Below are 19,395 nucleotides of genomic sequence, written 5' to 3' on the forward strand. Positions count from 1 at the left end.
ATACGCGCGTTAATATATCACCACTATGAATAATAAGTTAATAACATGCACCTACCAGCCCTTATATAAATTACAATATTCCTTCAAGTGCTCTTTACACGAAATGCATTACTTAAAAAATGCGAGCTCCCATTATGTGTAAATTAAAGTGTGCAGGGATTCATTAGATTTACCAACAAAGTTCACCATTATCGCTATATTCATCGCGTGAATTACACAAATTAGCTTGCCGCTGCACATTAAAAGGCACATTGTATATTTAATTGCATTTACCTTAATGAGCCTTCACTATACACACTTCTCTAGTAACAACTCCCCCCCGCTGCCCAGCATTGCTGATGAGTGAGCACCACCTAAGGTCTAGGGCCACGTGGTTAGACCAGGTCCTCCAACGTAGTGGGCCACGCAGCCCCAGTGGCAGAGCGAGCGGCTCGCAACCCGAAGGTTGCGGATTCACATCCTGCCTGGTTCTGGGGGGTTGACTCGGCTCATTATCTCAATTGACTTTGTGGTGAAGTCATCAGTGGTTGGTTGTCACTTGGACAAACTTGCCCCTGCACCCATCCCCATAGCAATGTGGAATTTCTGCCACTGGTCTGAGTGCTGTAAGAGAAAAGCAGCTGTGCACCCCCTCACTTGACATTTTAGCAAGAACAAACTTGGACTTTTTGGCTCCAGTGTAATGAGATGATGGTTTCAACCCACTCATCAACGACTGCATTGAAAACAACATTTTTGGATTTGGGTTTTTCTGGTCAGGAGAGTAAATCGGCTTGGGCTGTTCACTCATTAGGATCTACGAAAGAACTACAGATCGCTTGTAGGAATGATGGCCAAAGGACAAGCCTGAGCGTTGACTTGCAGCCAAAGGAAGGAGCGTGCCTGTCAGGACAGCCACCGTGGAGATGGAACGATGCGGATAAGCCTGTGTGCAGGGGAGTGAGATGGACTGTGGCATCGCAGGACAGTGAGAAATGGCAACGGCAGGAGGAGTCTCCATCCAGCAGTGGAGAGGCAGTGGCTGATGAAGTTTGTTTTATTTTGGCAACGCTTTCTACAAGGCATGTAAAAAAGTTACATCACTTTTAGTGGATGAAGAGGCCATCGGGGCAACCTTCAGAAGTGGTTCTGCAATGTCATAACTTCTATGGCTGGAGGTGCAATTAGTTACTTAACTGTGTCATGGCAAGACAATTAAAATTACAAAAATAATAATATATTTGGGGCAAAATTCAAGGGGAAAAAACCCACTTTTATAGTTGTTGGGATGTTCGAAAATAAAAATTCATCATCAATATCAGCGTCTCCATGAACCGCAATGGCTAGAGGAGATGATGCTTCTTCAGATGTCAACTCTCTCCACCGTTGCCTGTCCTTCGCAGTGTGTGTCAGGTGTTGTGCTGGCTCATCGGTTCCTATTGCACATGAATAATTAACAGCCCTGTACCAACCCAGTGCTGGATGAAGAGGGTCAGTTTGTTTGACTAGCCAGGTCAGTTCGGGTCGGTGAAGGCAGGGTCCAGAATCGGTTCATAATATAATTTGCCTCTGATGTTAGCCGTGGCCCAAGAATGGAATTCGGGTCACCGGGTTCACAGCGCAGCGCATGACCCACTGCAACTGCCCCGCTAATGCAACAATAATGGAGCGAACATGTTTCTTGAATGCACCGTTAAGTATAAGTGTAAATTGTACTGACGTGGGCTACAAAATTATTCAAAGGCTCTTTACTTATTGAAACAAACTCGGAAAGGTGCTGGGGGTCATGCACTGCTCTACACCGGCAGTTGATCCCGGTGACCTGGGTTTGATTTCTGATCAAGATGTGCATTAGTGGCCAAGTGGATTTGGAAATTGTCATGGGAATCCCCGAGGTCGACTCAAGATTAAAATAGGCGCTGTGCAAAAAAAATATCTGTACTGGGGAAACAGAGTAGGCCGGGCAAGAGTCTGATAACACAAACCCGATGTGTCCTGTGCTGGCGTTAATATGTGCTCGCGAACAAAACTTAGCCATCAAGTAAAAAAAAGGAATTTGTATCTCTTTTGTTTTATGTAAATCTAAATAATGATATATTTTTCATAAATTGAATGCCAGTATCTCCTTGCTTAGATGAGCATGGGGGTCTATGCTCATCTGGAATAGTATTCTCAAGCCAGCACTGGAAATTCCACGTTACAATGGCAGGTGCCAGTCTATCCAGTGGGGACAACGTGGTCCATATTTTATCCACGCCAGAGAGATGCTGATAATAATCAGAAAATGTAGACAACAGATAGGCAGGTTATGATGGCATTGTGGTCAGAACACACTCATGTAAGTAAGTTGAACTTCTTTCACGCCGTACGTAGCCAACCGTGCTCATCGGTGGAGTGCGCCGGGTGGGATGGCGATATGCTTTGATGCAATAAAAACATTCCCGACAAAAACAACAGCTACCGTGATATCGATTTCTCGTAGCTTTGCAATTTGCATTTACCATGTTAATTGTTGTAACGTTGTCATGCCTCGCTGCAGCTAGTTACGAATAAATATTACAAGTTCATCGACTGCAGTTGACTTGACGTAAGCGCTTGCCATGAGTCCTACTCATCATCGCATCTGTAACGCTTAGAGCGCACAGCGCTGCCAGTCACGCCAAAATAATAAAAAAATTACGTGACCTACCAAAAAGATAGCGCCATCTCATTGTCACGCGGACAATTACTCCGAAAAGCTTTCTGCAAAGCGCCAATTCAAATTATTCCTAACTTCAATTCTAGAGGGATTTTTTTTATTTAAGAGGTATTTTGTCAGGAAAAAAAATACTCGGGAAGCATGACCTGAGCGACGAGAATTACAATCTCACAATATGTTTTGGCAAATACGGACGATACGGTTAATCACGGATCTTATTTCGTGCGATGTATCGTAGTATCGCCTTGTCATGGCGTGCCCTAACAGCAGGACACAAGACGTAGGTGAAGGGGCCATGAATTCGACATTTACTGAACGTACAGACTCACGCAAACATTCGTCCACAATATTTCCCACCACTCCGAGCCACTGTCAAAATTGCTACGCTGCTGTGTGGCTGTGGCTAGCAGTGGACAAATCACTTCCCCCGGAGATTTCAATGGCTTGGCAGCGGACACGCTTGTGACCCAACACTTTTGAGCACAAGGGGTTGCTCGATCACACAGAGATTTGTGATACAAAAAGCGGCCGGACTGCAAGATAGCCAGGACATAGCGGGTTGGTCACGCATCAAAGACACTAATCTTCTTGGTTCTTTCGGTAAAGTCACGTAGAAGGGAAATAATAAAAGAATAAAAATAAAACATAATAAAATAATTCTCACGACGTTTCGGCCACATCGCAAGCAGCCGTCCTCAGGTGAAGAACAGGTCTGTCGGAAAGACAGCCGTCCTCAGGTGAAGAACAGGTCTGTCGGAAAGACAGCGTCATTTCAGACGCTGTGGCCGAAACGTCGTGAGAATTATTTTATGATGTTTTATTTTTATTATTTTATTATTTCCCTTCTACGTGACTTTACCGAAAGAACCAAGAAGATGAATCCCTGCAGTCACGAAAGCTTTAAATCGAAAAACACTAATCTCGGCCAATTCATCGCAATGCAGGACTCCTCCTGTAAACTAGCATTGAGCGTCACGTAGGCTTTCTCAAAGCACACGTACATGGCATCGTTATTAATTGACATGAGAAGATGTGCTTCCTGAGCGGAGGTTCGTAATTGCTCGTGCAAAATGAGCCACAGATTTCGGTCGTGACTAATGAGGAAGGTCAAAACTAGCGCAAATAATAAACAGTGCAAAAAAAATACACCCGATGTGCCAAATGTTCTCATTAAAGGTGTTTTATTACCCATTAATTCTGCGCAGTTCCACGTGTCATTTGCTCGACTCAGAGAAACGATCGTTTTTAGTTACAACGAAGCGGTCTCATGTTTATTTATTGAGTAAGGTACAACCACATTTGCGGCAGAAACCATCAGCTCGGGCTTGTAATTGCCTCGTGTTATATGCAGAGATTAAGAGTGCAGATTCACGACTGTTGAAGCTGCGAGAATGAGACAAGATGAGGCGATGAACCACCGTAGTTTGTTCACACTCTGCGTGATCGTACGGGCACAGAAATAAACGACTGTGTGAAATTCCATTTTCACGGCCTGGCTGGGTGAAACGGGGGGGAGGGGGGGGCTCATGATGGCCGTATCAGAGCAAATTCACCAGCATGGCTGACATTTTGGGTTTTAATGAAAGTTTCAGCCACCGGGTGTTGAAGTAAAACGATCAACTATTCTTATTCTTCTGGGTAAGGAGCACTGAGCTCTTTTTTCAGAAGCGACCTTGCCACAAATGATATCTCAATGAAGTGGCTCATCATGTGGACATCTATAGCAGCCAAATTCTTTCAACACATGTTTCAAAAAGTGGAGAGAAAAACCCACGCGACCGTGGGGATAGAGACATACACACTTCAAATATTCAGGCGTCAGGGTCGGGATCGAACCCACGACCTCCTGCATACCAAGCGAGGTAGTTAACATCTCCTAGTCACCGTGTTGATGATGAGAGAGACACGCAAACTCTAAATATACAGCAGCAGGCATCAGGGTCGGGATCGAACCCACGACCTCCTGCATACCAGGCGAGGTAATTAACGTTTGACCACTGCGTCACAAAATGTTGATAGTCGAAGCCTTGGTCACCATTGACCTATACAAAAAAAGAACCCATAACTATTCAAATTTGAATTTCCACTGTGGATCAATTATGAATTTTAGTTCGGTGATATTCTAACGACGAGAATGAATATCGATTTGAAAAGTGCCGCCCCCATTGTAAAGAAGTTCACGCAAAGAGATTCACGGAGGTCACGCCGCTCCACGAGACTGAACTTCGTCACTCATGCGGGTTAGTCCTGCTGTGAGGACTAAAACAGTTCCGGCCTAATTGACATTTAACGAAAAAAGAACGCACTTTGCAAAACATGTGACAGAAAAGTTCACAACCTCGCGTGGCAAGGGTGGAACGGAGCACAGTGGATAACGCAGCGCAGTCCGAACCTATCCACCTGAGTTTGATTCCTGGCTATGGGTCCATGGGCCAGAGCAGATATTTGTACCACCAGAGTGAATCCCAATGGGAAGAAAGTGACCCCGGGACAATAGTCTGTCAGTAGGAGCGATGATTGCGCGATGTGTGTGGAATCCCAAGTGAATCATTTGTGGTATTATTATCGAGGGCGTTGCCTGGTTTACAGGAGGTCATGGGCTCGATCCCGACCCTGACACCTGCATATTTGGAGTTTTTCTGTGTGTCTCTCTCCCCGTGGTCGTGTGGATTTTTCTCTGGGTCCTAAGGTTTATCCCTCAACATAAGCCATGTCATTGGGCTTTCATTTGTAGCCAGGTTGCTTCTGAAAAAAAGCTATAAAGTTCAGTGGGGCCTTACCTGCTAAAATAAAAAAAAATTGACGCCACAATGCAAATTGAGTCTACTTTTTTGCCAATAATCTTTAACGTCCACCGTGGAGCAGACGGCACGTAGTCGTATCATCATCACCATCGTCATTACACCTACACGGCTAGTGAGGGTAAATTACTCGATAACCCTAACTCATTTCAAGTGAATTATTATCACACAATTCACTGGGGTTTTTGTCGGCCACGTAAACGCTGAAGTGACGCCACCTCGGCTCGCACCAATGACGGACATCTGTTCCAGGCTCATGGGCTGCGTGTGGCTGTCTCCCTTCAGTGTCGAGCGAACACGCCCCCCACCCCGCTCCCCTGACATGACGGCGAGGGCTCTGCTGACCGACGGAGTTCTGCGGGAGACGTTCTCTTCAGCCATAGCCCGATTCAGATAGTTGGAAATAATCCGCTATGATTTTGCTGCGCTAAGGCGGATTTCGGGTCGTTGGTGTGAAGCCCCTACCCCCACACACACAACCCACTGACCCCCCCCCACTTCCACACCCCCCACCACTACCCAAGCCAGCATGACCCCGTGTGGGGTGTGGCCTAAACAGAAGGAGGTGGGGACTAAGGTGGAATGGGCGTGGGCTATACAGGTGAAAATTCCGAGCTTATTAAAGAGAGTGGAAGCGTGGCTACGGACAGTGGGAAAAGAAGTTCCACATGCATGCGTGGAATCAAACACGGGCAGCAGCAGCAGCAGCGAAGCTGGAGTGCGGTAGATGTGGCCCACAGACCAACTAGTTGTGGTATTATGATTCAGGAAACAACATACCCGATAAACTTTCTATAAAAAATGAGCTTCAAAATAATATGTGGATTTGTCCCTGGTACGAGCACACCGAATGATGAAATAAATCAGGATAGAGTTATTTTGGGGGGGGGGGGAAAGCTTCATAATAAAAAATCAGCATGCCAATGTGTTAGTGCATACCACCAACTGTGGCATACAATTCACGAATACGGGAACTGTCAAAGATATGGAACAGAGGCTGAAATGTGAAAGGAAGCACGGGAGAGATGCACACTGGGAGTCACGCTGAGAGACAAAAAGAGGAGCACGTGGATCAGAGAACAAACGCAAATCAGAGGCACCAACACATATGGATCACATGAACCAGAGGCGTATGGAAGTTAGTTGGCTTGATCAAGGTGCAACACATAAGAAGGGACGACATAATCCTTCTTTCATGTCGCTTATGTAGTAGATGCAAAGCAACGGATACAATTTCAAATTTAGTTTGGTCAAGCCAGATAACAGCATCAGGAGCAGCGGAGTGCATCATCGCTGTGATGTCTCCTGCGTATGTGGATTGGACATTGCGTCGTGATCACGTGGTGTACGGTCCGTTCTGGATAACCGCAGTCGCCACACCACTACTACTGGAGAGTTTTTAATTTTCCATTTCTGCACCATCAGCATCTGCTGCTGCCATGGTCTGTGCAGCGGATGCGGTTTTGGGTGGGACCGTGAGCAGCTTTGTGGCTGGTCAAACCCCAGGGACCTTCTGCGTTGGCTCTTTCAGGATGTGTTTGTTCGTGAGTTCTCTTTGAACTCCATTCAGGACCGGCTGAGGGACAAGGCAGGGCTGAGGGACAATGCTGAACAAGATTCCGATTTCGATTTAAAGCTTTCGTGACTGCAGGGATTCATCTTCTTGGTTCTTTCGGTAAAGTCACGTAGAATGGAAATAATAAAATAAAATAAAAAACCATAGTAAAACGTTTTATTTTTATTATTTTATAAAATAAAACATAAGAATTTTTTTTGTATTATTTTATTATTTCCATTCTACGTGACTTTACCGAAAGAACCAAGAAGAAGATTCCGATTCTGATTCTGTCTGTGCAAATGGCAGACATTGGAGAGAACACGCCGACTCACGCGCGGGAGCGTGACGTGCCATCGCAGGACCCCGAGGGATTGCAACGGTGTACACGGAGGGAGGCCTTTATCCAGCACTGGACAGCAATGGCTGGCGATTGAGATGATGGTTGTTGTTATTATTATTATTATTATCACTACCATCTATTAACTTAGTGGGCTATGCAAATTCACTTTTTAACGCAAGTCGCAGTGTCTTCCCCAAAGTGGTACGGGTCGTGTATCTGCCCCGAAAGGGATGATGGGGGTCGTGGGTCGACTCTTGACCCAGAGTTGAATTTGTGAGTCAAACATTGACACAGAACCATAGATTGTTTTGATATAAAATACATTTCATGATTCTATGACGCATTTTGCATTCCAGTCACAATTTCAAAACGTATTGGAAGGTAATAGATGGCAAGGGGATAAATTAACAGACTTGTAGACGAAAAATTTAGTTTTCTAACCGGGTCAACCAATGGCATAAATGTAATAGCCAATGATTGGCCGAATGAATAAATATACGAAAATGGGAATGAGTGAACGCCTCACCTGTGAGCCTAAATCACCAGACTCTCCCTTCCGCCCTGGAATTCCTGGCGAGCCCTGAAAAGACAAATGACATGAAATCTCAGTGACAATCAATGCTGGACCCATTCAATGTGATAATATACAGTCGAACTTCGGAGATCGAACGCACCAGAACTCGAACAAATCGGTGTCCGAACGATATTTCCGAACATTTTTTGCCCCGGAAACGGAACGAAATTCGGAGGTCGAACGGGGCAATCGCGACTTGAAAGAACCTGTACGGCTGAGACGCGTATGGGCAGCGTGCATGACGCTTGCCCAAACAAATAACACCACCACCTCCATCAACTCTCCTTACTACAGGTAAAGTGAAGTTCAATGTTCATTTATTTCATTTATTCCATATATTTATTTCATTTATTCCATTTATTTATTGTTTCTTGTTTTTTTGTATGATTTTATGCATGTAATTACTGTAAACTTCGTGTAAAAATGCTTTATAATGAGAGCTTTCTTGTGTCTGGAACCAATTAATGTCATTTACATTAATTCTTATGGGGAAAATGTATTCGGTGTTCGAACAAATCGCTGATCGAATGGCCTTCTGGAAGGAATTAAGTTCGATCTCCAGGGTACCACTGTACATCGGAACTACAGCTGGAATATCCGATTATTTAAGCCATCGATTAATCAACTGATCATCGGTTGCATTACTCGACCAATAGGACATCGTGAAAATAGTTGGGGGGGGGGGGGAAATATTTCACCTCTGTTTCTCACGGGTGCCGCTGAACGGTAGTTGATGGGCGGGGCTTGGTGACATCATCAGCATTAACAGCTGCGTCACGTTGGGCGGGGCTCGTAGGGGGTTTCCCGCCTTCGTTAGGCAGTAGTCGTTCAAATTAGTTTTGTCTATTGATAGACACAATCGAGCAATTGTATCGTAATTTGTTAATAAGAACTCCAAAAAATTAGTGACACGAGGTTCACGATTTAAAGGCCAATGGCGTTTCTCTAAGCATGTATAGTTGCCACCTTTCGATTTTGCTAAATTGGGGACAGAGATCATGCGTGTAAGTTTCCACCTCTTCGTCCCACTCCAGTGTCTGCCTCGGTAACGTGACCCTCGCCCAGCACAATCTAGGCCGCCTGATTGGTCACATTCTAGTCTGAGCTCACCATTAATTCATCATCATGATCATCCTCCTCATCTTCTTCTACTGATGTCGATGTGGAGCAACGGCTACAATTTTACATTTGGGGTGATTGAGCCGGGTAATTGTGCCCGGGGCGTAGCAGAGTGGTGAATCATGGCTCCGACGACGCCTCCTGCCTTCGTATTTTTGCTAAAATTCCCCTGGCAGCATTACGTGAAACGCAGCCCTACTTGAACATGAATGCTGGTCTTGGCGATGCTGCGTTATGGTTGACTGTGGTCTGTTTTGTAAACCCTGTTGTGTTAAGTGCTTTATCCTACCGATGGCTAAGGCCCAACACGCTGGCAGAGCCATTGAGCCCTTACATCAGCAGAGGGCAGCATTGCACAGGCCAGGAGTGAAGTTCTGCACAAAGTATTCAGCAAGTGTCGGTGGACATGCCTGGCAGTTTGTGTAACGTTTGCGGCCTCAAACGAGTACCTGGTGCAATGTGTAAACATCGCCACTCGGGAGACAAATGTGGCCGGGCGTGGTGCTGGCCACCCACCCCCTCGTTTTGCCGTGATGGCCTTCATAGGTGCTACTCGCTTGCATATCTTGTCCCAACAGTCTGTTGAGACTATACGGGGGATCTGTGTCTTTGTAATGTTTGCGCGTCTCAAGCCAAATCGTTGCTCAAATGATCAATTGGGAGGTGCTGATCTCCAGTAGAAACCTGTCAGGAGTGGAAATACCACATTCCCATGGTAGGGGCCAGTCTTATCTTCCGGATGATCGCCAGTGATTTCCCACAGTGGAACGACCACCCAGTGTGTTGTCACGGGAAGGATAAAGATTATACGATGAATTCCCTGCATGTGATATGAACCCATGGCTTTTCAATTACGCGAGCAAGCGCTCGAGCCCGAGCTGGATTGAAACCTGTTACAAGGTTGCGAGTGATGGAAATCGTGGTCTAACTGGAGCCTGCCTTACGGTTGAGAGATAGTGGGGTAAGGACATCGGTTGATCGATCTCAGGACTTTAGGATACGAATGTAAAATGTATAGGAATGGGCTGAGTTAACCAACTGTGCAGATGACTGCCCCTAGCAGCAGATTCATGTAATTTACTTTTTATAGAATCCACGGCTGAGTGTTTAACACGTAGAAGCAACTCAACATGTTCAACAAGAGCACTGTGGCTTTAAAATCAGGAAATATATATTTTTATTTTATTTTACGTGCTATGAAGAAGAGGCATTGCCAGACACATTTCCTATTAAATATTTTGAGGTGGGAATTTTTTGTCAATAGTGCATGTTCGCCACTGCAAAGTACCAAACAATGTACGTGTGTGTGTGTATACATTCGTCTGCCAATGTAAGAATATTAAGCAATGTGTTTTTTTCCACCACAGATATGCGTAGCTATATTCTGTATTATTTTTTCATAGGAAATATGCGGCCGTCCGATTAAAACCGCACAACAATAGACTATATACTTATGGTGTAAATGTGTAAGTGTGTGTGTGTAGATATATGTACCCACACACAGCTGACAATGTTAAACATCAGCAGGAATTTTCCACGACATACACGCATAGTTATGTTACTGACTTCTTGGAAAATCTAAACGTTTGGCTGTGTAAGAGTTGGACTGCAGACTACACTGCAGTGTTGAACCTCGGAATCGTGTATGTTTAACAAATACATTCTTCAAACTTCGGGCAGGACATTAAGTAGGAAGTTAGCACGCCGAGTAATATTGATCAACATGAAACCGCATTAGCAGTCACAAATCTGCCTGCTGCCTGATGATGCCGGTTGCAATTACGGGCGAATCGTCGTACTCAGATTGTAAATGTTGTGAATATTCTCTGCGAGACACTGGTGTGCCGTACTATTAACGAATTGGTATGTTTCGATACGTGACAAACCTTACTAATTGTCTATCTCGGGTGATGGCGGGTTTAACGACACATTTAAATGTACTGGATCTAACCCAACAAAAACATATATTATGGATATTGGTCGCGAAAGCCTACGTGTTCAACTAGCATCGAGTAAACCGCGATTACTTTACATACCAAGAGATATTACGCGCCAATAAATTATTGTGCCTTTATAGAACCAAGTGAGAGCCGAACTTAAGATGCCTTAAGGGCCGAGCTAAGTAACCGCGCTTCGCGGCACTGAGGCTACGCAACTTGGAGGAGTCAGAATCGTAGAGCGACATTTGTAAACTGGGCTATGACACGGGAACACAACTGCCTGCTTCCGGCGAATCATATCACGGGGTCTTTCACGTCCACACTGCAGTCAATGGCACGCTTTGGTCATTCCATTCATGGATTCGATTCACGGATTTATCCAAAGACGGCTGACACATCACGCCAGATTTATCTTCAAATAAACTAAATATATATTAGGATGTTAAATGTTGTTCTCCTCTAGGAACCAGAAGGTTATGATCATCTTTGTTATCAGCCCCGTCGGTGGTGGAAATTCCACATTGCTATGGCAGGAGCAAGTCCAAAATGCGCATGGGACAATCACCGTTAAATTCATGTCGAGTGATATTGACTCCCGAATAAATGATAATGATGGTGACGATGGTGACGATGGTGGTGATGATCACGATGATGGTGATGATGAGGGTAATGATGACAATGACAATGATGATGACGGTGCAGATGATGACGATGGTGATGATGATGACGATGGTGATGATGATGACGATGGTGATGATGACGGTGATGATGACAATGGTGATGACGACGATGATGACAATGACCTAGCGCATGGTGACCTGTTCGCCCGACCTCACGATTGTGAGTCGCGTGTTCCCACCACAGCGCCTCCCCCCCAGCCTCCCAACCCCCCCCCCCCCCGTCCAATTTTAACGCAAACGCTAATTCGAATGGATAATTTAACTTCTGTAAAAGCAGGCAATTCACCGCTTCAACCACTTCACGTTAAGTGTAAAACTACTTGCCACGACGTTCATTCTAAGTGCAATCACAATCACGACGACGATGGTTATTCTGAAGGAAAAAAACGTAACCGATTCGCAAATCAGACACAATGACGACAACGATAAAAAATAAACCTTCCCCCCACCACCACCCGGTTATTAGACGCGAGGCGTTAAAGCGAAAACAGGAGACGGCGGAGTCTGCGGAGAGATTTTTTTTTCTCTTTTTCCCCCGCGACGGGTTACTTTGTACCAGAGGTCCAGGTCTTCCAGTCAAGCCTTGGGGTCCAGGCGGGCCTCTCATCGCGAGCTGTGCACAGGCACACACACAGAGACACGCACACCACACCACAAACACGACGAGGGCACGCGATCAAGACGCGCAGCGGCGAGGAGACGTCGGCGTGGCCTCCTGACGCTAGATCCGTCGGAGGTGCTCAGCGACGTCGCGGTGACGACGACGGCGACGACACGGAGAGAGTCGTGGCTGCATTTAGCCGTAGCGTGCGAGGGGAATTGACGATCGTTGTCGGCGTACGAACGAAAGTTCGCGATCGTTGACGGTTGGATGCACCGCGATTTGAGTGAAATATGACGGTGCGAGGAGGTTGTGATGTTTTTGTCGTTGCGCTGTTTAAATGCGAATGTATTCACGGGGTAGAACGTGTTTGTGTGCTGTGCGTGTTTGCAATTCGCAATGGATACACCGAACTTAACCAATAATTGACGGCCAACAAAAATACAAGGCGATTGTAAGTCGCGTTCGGGAATTTTTGTAACACGGCAGTACAGAATCAGGCAGCACAGCAAGTAGGCTGCTGGTTTAGCCCCATGAGTTTTCACTGGGGGGTTCACTCCAATCGTGTTCACACGCCCGGGTAATAAATACTGGTCATTTTATTTTATTCAATTAGCCAAATAATTCCAAGCAAGACCCTCCTGAAAATGAGTCTTGAGCCTCAGTGAGGCTTGCTTATTATAATAACTTGAAAAAAATCCCGATGCAAGTGCTTGTTATACAAGACCTCACTGTATTAGAGTCTTGAATTCCAAAAGTATTGTGTCATAGACATTTTGTACACACACACACACGCGTGTCAGTGTGTGTGTGTGTGTGCACATCTATTTAGCACACATTAAATTGTACGGACTCTTTGTTTCATACACGCTTTGAGGCAGTTACAAGAAAAAGAATGTATTTGCTTCGACGAGCTTGGGGCAATCCTCATCCTCATGGCTGGCCGAGAGGGGGTGGTGTAAATTCCATATTCTTGTGGCAAGAGCCTAATCTATCCATGGTATCTAAATGCTATCGCATCTCCAGATGCTTCGCAGGGAGCGGGGTGATTAGCTCGATGCAAATGAAAACAATTGGGGCTGGAGTCTCTCCTCTGCACGAAGTTTTATGAGGAGCGAGAATTCCAGACAGCGGGAACAGCAGCCGAGAAGGAGCGACCTCATCCCGTGGGTTGACGAGACGGAGGTGGCTTTGCGAGAAGGCAGAGGCCTCTGCTGAGAGACCACTGTCAGCTCCAACAACGGGACTAGCTTCATGATGACAGTGGTGATGTTGATAATGGCAGGGTTGATGATGTTGAAACTGTTATTTCTCTACACGATCCCCTTGAAGCGCATTACGCTTGTTCCGTCATCATCATCATCGTAGCGGTTTTAATCCCCAACAAGAAGAAACCACGAAGAGCTCACATCGCAACATCGCTCAGTTGTCACCAGGAGACAATCACTATCCCTGCGGGTGATTCTTCTTCAGCTGTGGAGGCATCTGGAAGGCACTGGCAGACCAGGTCTGGCGAGGGGGTGGGGTTTTCTGTTTCTCTGGATTTTCTCCAAGTTGTCTCAAGATTTCTACGGTGTGTTGAGGTTTCAGTGCACATTAGAAATGCTGTCAAAATGTTTTCGACCACCTGTGAAAAGTAATCATTAATCTACTACTTGGAAATGGGCTAAACTTATTCATAGGCAATGTACAGTAAACACCGTTTAAAGCCAGACCCGAGTTAGCCAGACATTGGTGTAAGCCACAAAGGTTATCCAAAGTAAATATATTATTATTAAAGCAAAAAAAACTAACATCTGCAATCACAACCGCGACGTGGCCTAGCGTTCGAGCGCGCAGCTCCCAATCGGAAGGTTGCGAGTTCAAAGCCTGGTTGGGGAGGTTGATTCAGCCCATCATCCCCTTGGGGTAGATACAATTAGTATCTCTTTTTGAGAAAAGTCGACAATGGTTGTCCTATGGATAGATACGGCCACCGCCAGAGAAATGTGGAATTTCCACCACAGGTTCAGGGTTGTGAATATATGAGCATCAACGGCTCAGTGCTCGTTGGAGCGGCGATTCACTTTTGACTTTGCAGAAGCGAAAGTGCATCTCCATCCGACTGGTCAGGCTTCGAGAGACTTTGCTGCGGTTTTCACCGAATCCTTTGCCGTCCCCGCCGTTTCTCCGGCGAATGTTTGACGCAGCAAAGCGCAACGCCTCTCCAGACGCAGGCTCGGGACTGCTCGCAAGGCCACGTGATCGTCGCGCCTTCGTCGAATCCTCGATAGAATCTAATCGCCCGCCGCGGTTCGGCGCTGTGCGCGCGTTGGGGTCACCGCTGCGTTTGGAGTGTCGCTCCCAGGGCCTCGTCAGAAAATCTAAGAGGCAAAATACGCCCGATGACGCTCGATGTGATGAGCGGCGAAACGCCACGGCACTCAAATTGTAAACGTTGTGGATTTACTCTCCAACACAGCGGTGTGCAGAAGTAGTAACTTATTGGCACGTTTTGTTTACGTGACAAACCTTACTGGTTGGCTGTGTCGGGTTGATGCGGGTTAACGACGCATCTATACTTAAGCGATCTAGCACAAAAAAAACGTAATGATGGTTAAAGGCCGCTTCGTGATACCGCGTGCGCACGAGCGGGGTGCCTCCCTGCACGTGGCGCGGTCTGCCATCAAACTTGACGGCGGTCCCGAGAAAATGACACTGCAGAACCGCTTTTGAAGACCCTTCAATTTACCGTGCACCCAAGACCAGATGGTGCAGCGCCTTTATTGGAGCCATTCAAACAAGAGCGGTGCTGTCACGTGGCAATCAAACCAATGTGGTGGCCATTACAGCTGGACTAAAGCAAACAGCAAGTGACGAGGCGAACATCGTCAAAAAGTTTTCCCTGCAGTCATTGTTAACTTGGCTGAAACCATAAACTCGCTGAGAACCAGTTTTTGTTTATATCACTGGTGGTTGAAGCCCAAATTAGAACCCGGTATTAGAACCCAGGGTCTCAGTTGACAGGGCCTTGCCTGTAATGACACCACAGCTTTGGAATCTGCTCCCTAATCGTATCGTTTTTTTGTTTTAGGAATATATGCCGATTCAAGAGGAGGTTGAAATTTCACCTCTTTTGAAACTGGCACAATACTTAGCGTACGATGATGTCACTGCACTTGAGTTGTTCAACGTGTTAGTTCACAGCAGTGTATCCAGTGTTATGCATTTGTTGTCCTGGAAACTTGTTGTGATTCTAGGCTCATGTGTGTGGCTACCTATGACTCACACAGAGACCCATACTGTAACAAAGAGACCAAAAGACTCACACAGACCCATAAACTTACAAAGACACATAGACTCGCACGCAGACCCGTTAGACTCACATACAACTTATTGTGAGTCCAAGTCAATGAGTGTTACTTCTGTGAAGGGTTCTGTTCAAATCGGCTTCTTAATTACGTCGGCACATTGGGACTCGTGTGAGGTGTGATATCAAGTCACACGTGATGATGATGATGACCATTGCTCTGACAAGTGAGAGCCAATCTCTAAGCTGAAGGCAATGCATCCCGAGAGGTTAACCAGCGTTAACCTCGTAAGTTATCGCTACGTTCAACACGAGCGCCACCTCTTTACCCCCTCGCCGTGATTCGGGGCGCCCTGCCGTTACCTTCAGGATAGGCCCGCAATGGATGGTAATAATTAGCGTTATACGCCGTGACATTAATTCCCGGAGCTATGCAGACGTTAGGCAATCGTCTTGGCTGTGTTTAGACTTCCAAAATTACAGTGTGCCAAGTCACGTTACACGTTCCGTTATATTACTCCGCAGACGCACGGTGCATTCAATCTACATTGCAAACTCGTTGCTTTAGAGCTGCTTGTTGCGACCTGCGCAGCCCGCTGCTCGTAGTCCCGGCTCGAATGGGGGCAGTGAGCCCCAACCTCTTCCCCAGAACCCAGAACCCAGCCAGGAGCACTGAGGTTGGACTTCGGTCGTCCGCAGAATTTCTGTACCACCACCTCTCCGCTCCATTATTGCGGTTCGTGCCTTTAAACCGGGCTCTTTAAAAATAAAAATAAAAATTCGATTTAAAGCTTTCGTGACTGCAGGGATTCATCTTCTTGGTTCTTTCGGTAAAGAATCATTCAGACTCTGTCTTCTCGACAGACCTGTTCTTCACCTGAAGACGGCTGCTTGCGTTGTGGCCGAAACGTCGTGAGAATTATTTTATGATGTTTTATTATTTTATTATTTCCATTCTACGTGACTTTATCGAAAGAACCAAGAAGAAAAAAAAATACTTACAAAAAATAACTTTTTGTATTTAGTTTGTTGTCATTTCCCCCTGCCCCTCCGATTAGCGCGGTTGGCTACATGCAGTGATGATGCACACCATGGGAAGGAATTGAACCTGGACATCCACGAATGTGGGCGCAGTGTGTGAAACACCACCACACCACCTCCGATTAGCTCGGTTGGCTACGTACGTTCAACATACGTGCACACGCACACACAACAAACATCCGTACATTATATGAGATTCCTGAAAGGCACACAGACGGTACTCGAACCCAGCACGGCGGAGGTGTGGCGTTTCAAAATATTTCAGCCGTTCGTACAAATGTTTCATTCGGACTTTTCCAGCAACGCAAAGGTAAACGGGACCGGCAAGGTGGGGCGATATACGCAGTCTACTGCACGAGTCGGCCACCCGATGAGCACGGTTGGCTACGTACGGCGCGAAAGAAGTCCAATGTGTACGCACGCACGCACACGAAGCGGGCTTTGGCCCAGCGGTGGCGGGCAGCCCTGGCTGTCGCTGCTCGGCGTGCGGGTCGCGGTAGACGTCAAACACGGCCGACCCGCATTTGTACGAAGAGCTCAAACATTTCGACACGATGCGCCTCCGGCGTGCTGGGTTCAAGTACCATCTTGGTGCCTTTCAGGAACGTCATAATGTACGGATGCACATGCGTATGTTGCACGCCTTTCGCACCGCACGTGGACTACCGTGCTCATCGGAGGTGGTGCGGTGGTGGTGGTGGTGGTTGGTGGTGTTTCACACGCTGCACCCACAATCGTGGACATCTCGGTTCTATTCCTGTCCAGGGTTGTGCATAATCACCGCACGTAGCTAATCGGAGGTGCCCGGGAAAGGACAACAAACTGAACACACATTCCATAATAGAGGTGATTAGCTGTGAGCAGAAAACATGATGTGCATGCATAATGTATGTTGATTACCCTATGAATAACCCAACCAGTAATAGCTACCCATTGTAATTCATATGCATCCATTAACCCCACGCTCCCCACCCCCTGGCCTTCGCACCTGATTTATCCCGCTATTAAAGACCGAAGCAGGAGGATTTCTCCACAACTCTGTGGCTGTCGCCTGATGATGCTGGTTGTTGTAATTACCAAGGTCACGGTACTCGAATTGTAAATATTGTGGCCGGTTTACTCTTTAACACCCAACCGGTGAGTGCTGAACTGGTAACGAATTGGCACGTTCTGTTTACGTGACCACAGCCTTACGAATCGGCTGTGTCTGGTTGTGGCGGGTTTAACGACACATTTATATTTACGTGATCTAACCTAGAAAACCCTCTATTGTGCATAATAGTGGTCGCGAAAGCCCGACAGCTACGTGGTGTTTGAGGTATTGAGCTACGGACGCTAAAAAACGAGCGGGGTTTTAACCCCCTGGTTTTGAGTGCTCTGTGTGGTCGGCACCCATGTTGGAGACACAGAGCCAGCAAAGCTCCTGCATTGCTTAGCTCCTGAAATGCTGGCTGACGAGGCAAACGTCTGCGTTGCAATCACCCGAGCGGACGTGGGAAAGTGGATGTGTTGTGAACGAGTCTCCTTCTTCTCCTTATTGTGTTACTATGCAAAGTCGATATTGAAGCAACTCAACCGCTTGATCACCACTTCATCCAGTTCAAGCAGCAGTCCCGCTTCACCTTCTGTCCGCTACCAAGGCGCCGTCCTCATCAACGTGCAGGGACGGCTGTCTGCTGGGCAGCTCCATAAGGGTGGCACGCAAACCATCATGTCGCCAAAATGCCCATAGCCTGGCCAAGCTATCCACACTGCTGCCTGTGAAGCTTGGCCCAAGGCAGTCTGGATAGCTGCTGCCACGTTTGGCTGACGGGTCGTATACGGCAGAGTCTGATTTGAGTCCCAGGCTTTCTGCTGTCGAGCAAGCAGCTGATGGGATGATTCCACCACTGCGAGCTGCCACGAATGGCAGCCTTGACCTCGGCCTTTTTTTTGACACGAGGGGGCCGCTCAAGTTCAAGTTTACAACACAAAGACACCAGGACAGTCACATTTGCATTAGTGTGCCAGTGGGGGCCAATGATTGCCGTGTGTATAACCACGATTCGTGGTGTAATTTTTTTAACTTGCCAACTAGGGACCATGACACCCGCGACGCACGATGGGCCTGCTCTTGCGAATTACATCGGTTGGATCTTTTAATGTCCACCGTGAAGTGGTCGCTGCTCGTCAACATGGCTACTACGACCACAGCATTAACCAGGGCGGCGGCCGCCACCGGATTCGAAAACCGTGAACCTCCGCAGCAAGCGACAGGACCCGGTGCTACCGGCAGGCCGCGTCACCGCCACGACAGTCGGAGGTTGTCCTGGCCGACGTCTGGATCGACACACTGGTCACTGTGCGTGAGCGATGGTGGAGTGGCCCTTACCCGTGCTTGCTGTAGGATGGCTTGAGCCTGGGCCTCCTGATTTGAAACTGCTGGGCCCTTTCCACCCTCACCACCTCCACCTCCAAACCGGAACTAGGGGGAATAAAAATACACGTGCAGACACATGCGTTAATACACACACTGGCACATTCATTACACCCAAATACATTAAAACACACAGACAGAGATCCCCCATACAGCCTTTAACAGACTGTTTGGACAAGCGCTGTTAGCAGCGAGCACCAGCTATCAAGGCCGGCACAGCTCACGAGGGGTTGGGTGACCAGCACCGCGCCCTGCCGCCTTTGCCTCCCGAGTGGCGATGTTTACACACCGCACCAGGTACTCATTTGAGACTGAGTCGACCTTGGGGAGGCCCAGAACCGGTTCAGATAATCGTCGCT

At 47.1% G+C, this 19,395-nt stretch overlaps 1 protein-coding gene across 2 annotated transcripts in view; it reads right to left on the reverse strand.

Moving 5' to 3' along the window:
• The window catches only part of LOC144948416 (uncharacterized), a 266,228-nt gene that overhangs the window by 142,753 nt on the left and 104,080 nt on the right, over positions 1-19,395 (reverse strand). For both annotated transcript variants that reach the window (XM_078877862.1, XM_078877863.1), the window contains exons 14-16: positions 18,992-19,084; positions 12,246-12,302; positions 7,903-7,956 (exon numbers count right to left, since the gene is read on the reverse strand). In XM_078877862.1, coding sequence (XP_078733988.1) covers positions 7,903-7,956; positions 12,246-12,302; positions 18,992-19,084 — 204 coding nt within the window. The remainder of the gene's footprint in view (positions 1-7,902; positions 7,957-12,245; positions 12,303-18,991; positions 19,085-19,395) is intronic.

Source organism: Lampetra fluviatilis, chromosome 49 (genome assembly GCF_964198595.1).
Source record: "Lampetra fluviatilis chromosome 49, kcLamFluv1.1, whole genome shotgun sequence".
In the NCBI taxonomy this organism is placed as follows: domain Eukaryota; kingdom Metazoa; phylum Chordata; class Hyperoartia; order Petromyzontiformes; family Petromyzontidae; genus Lampetra; species Lampetra fluviatilis.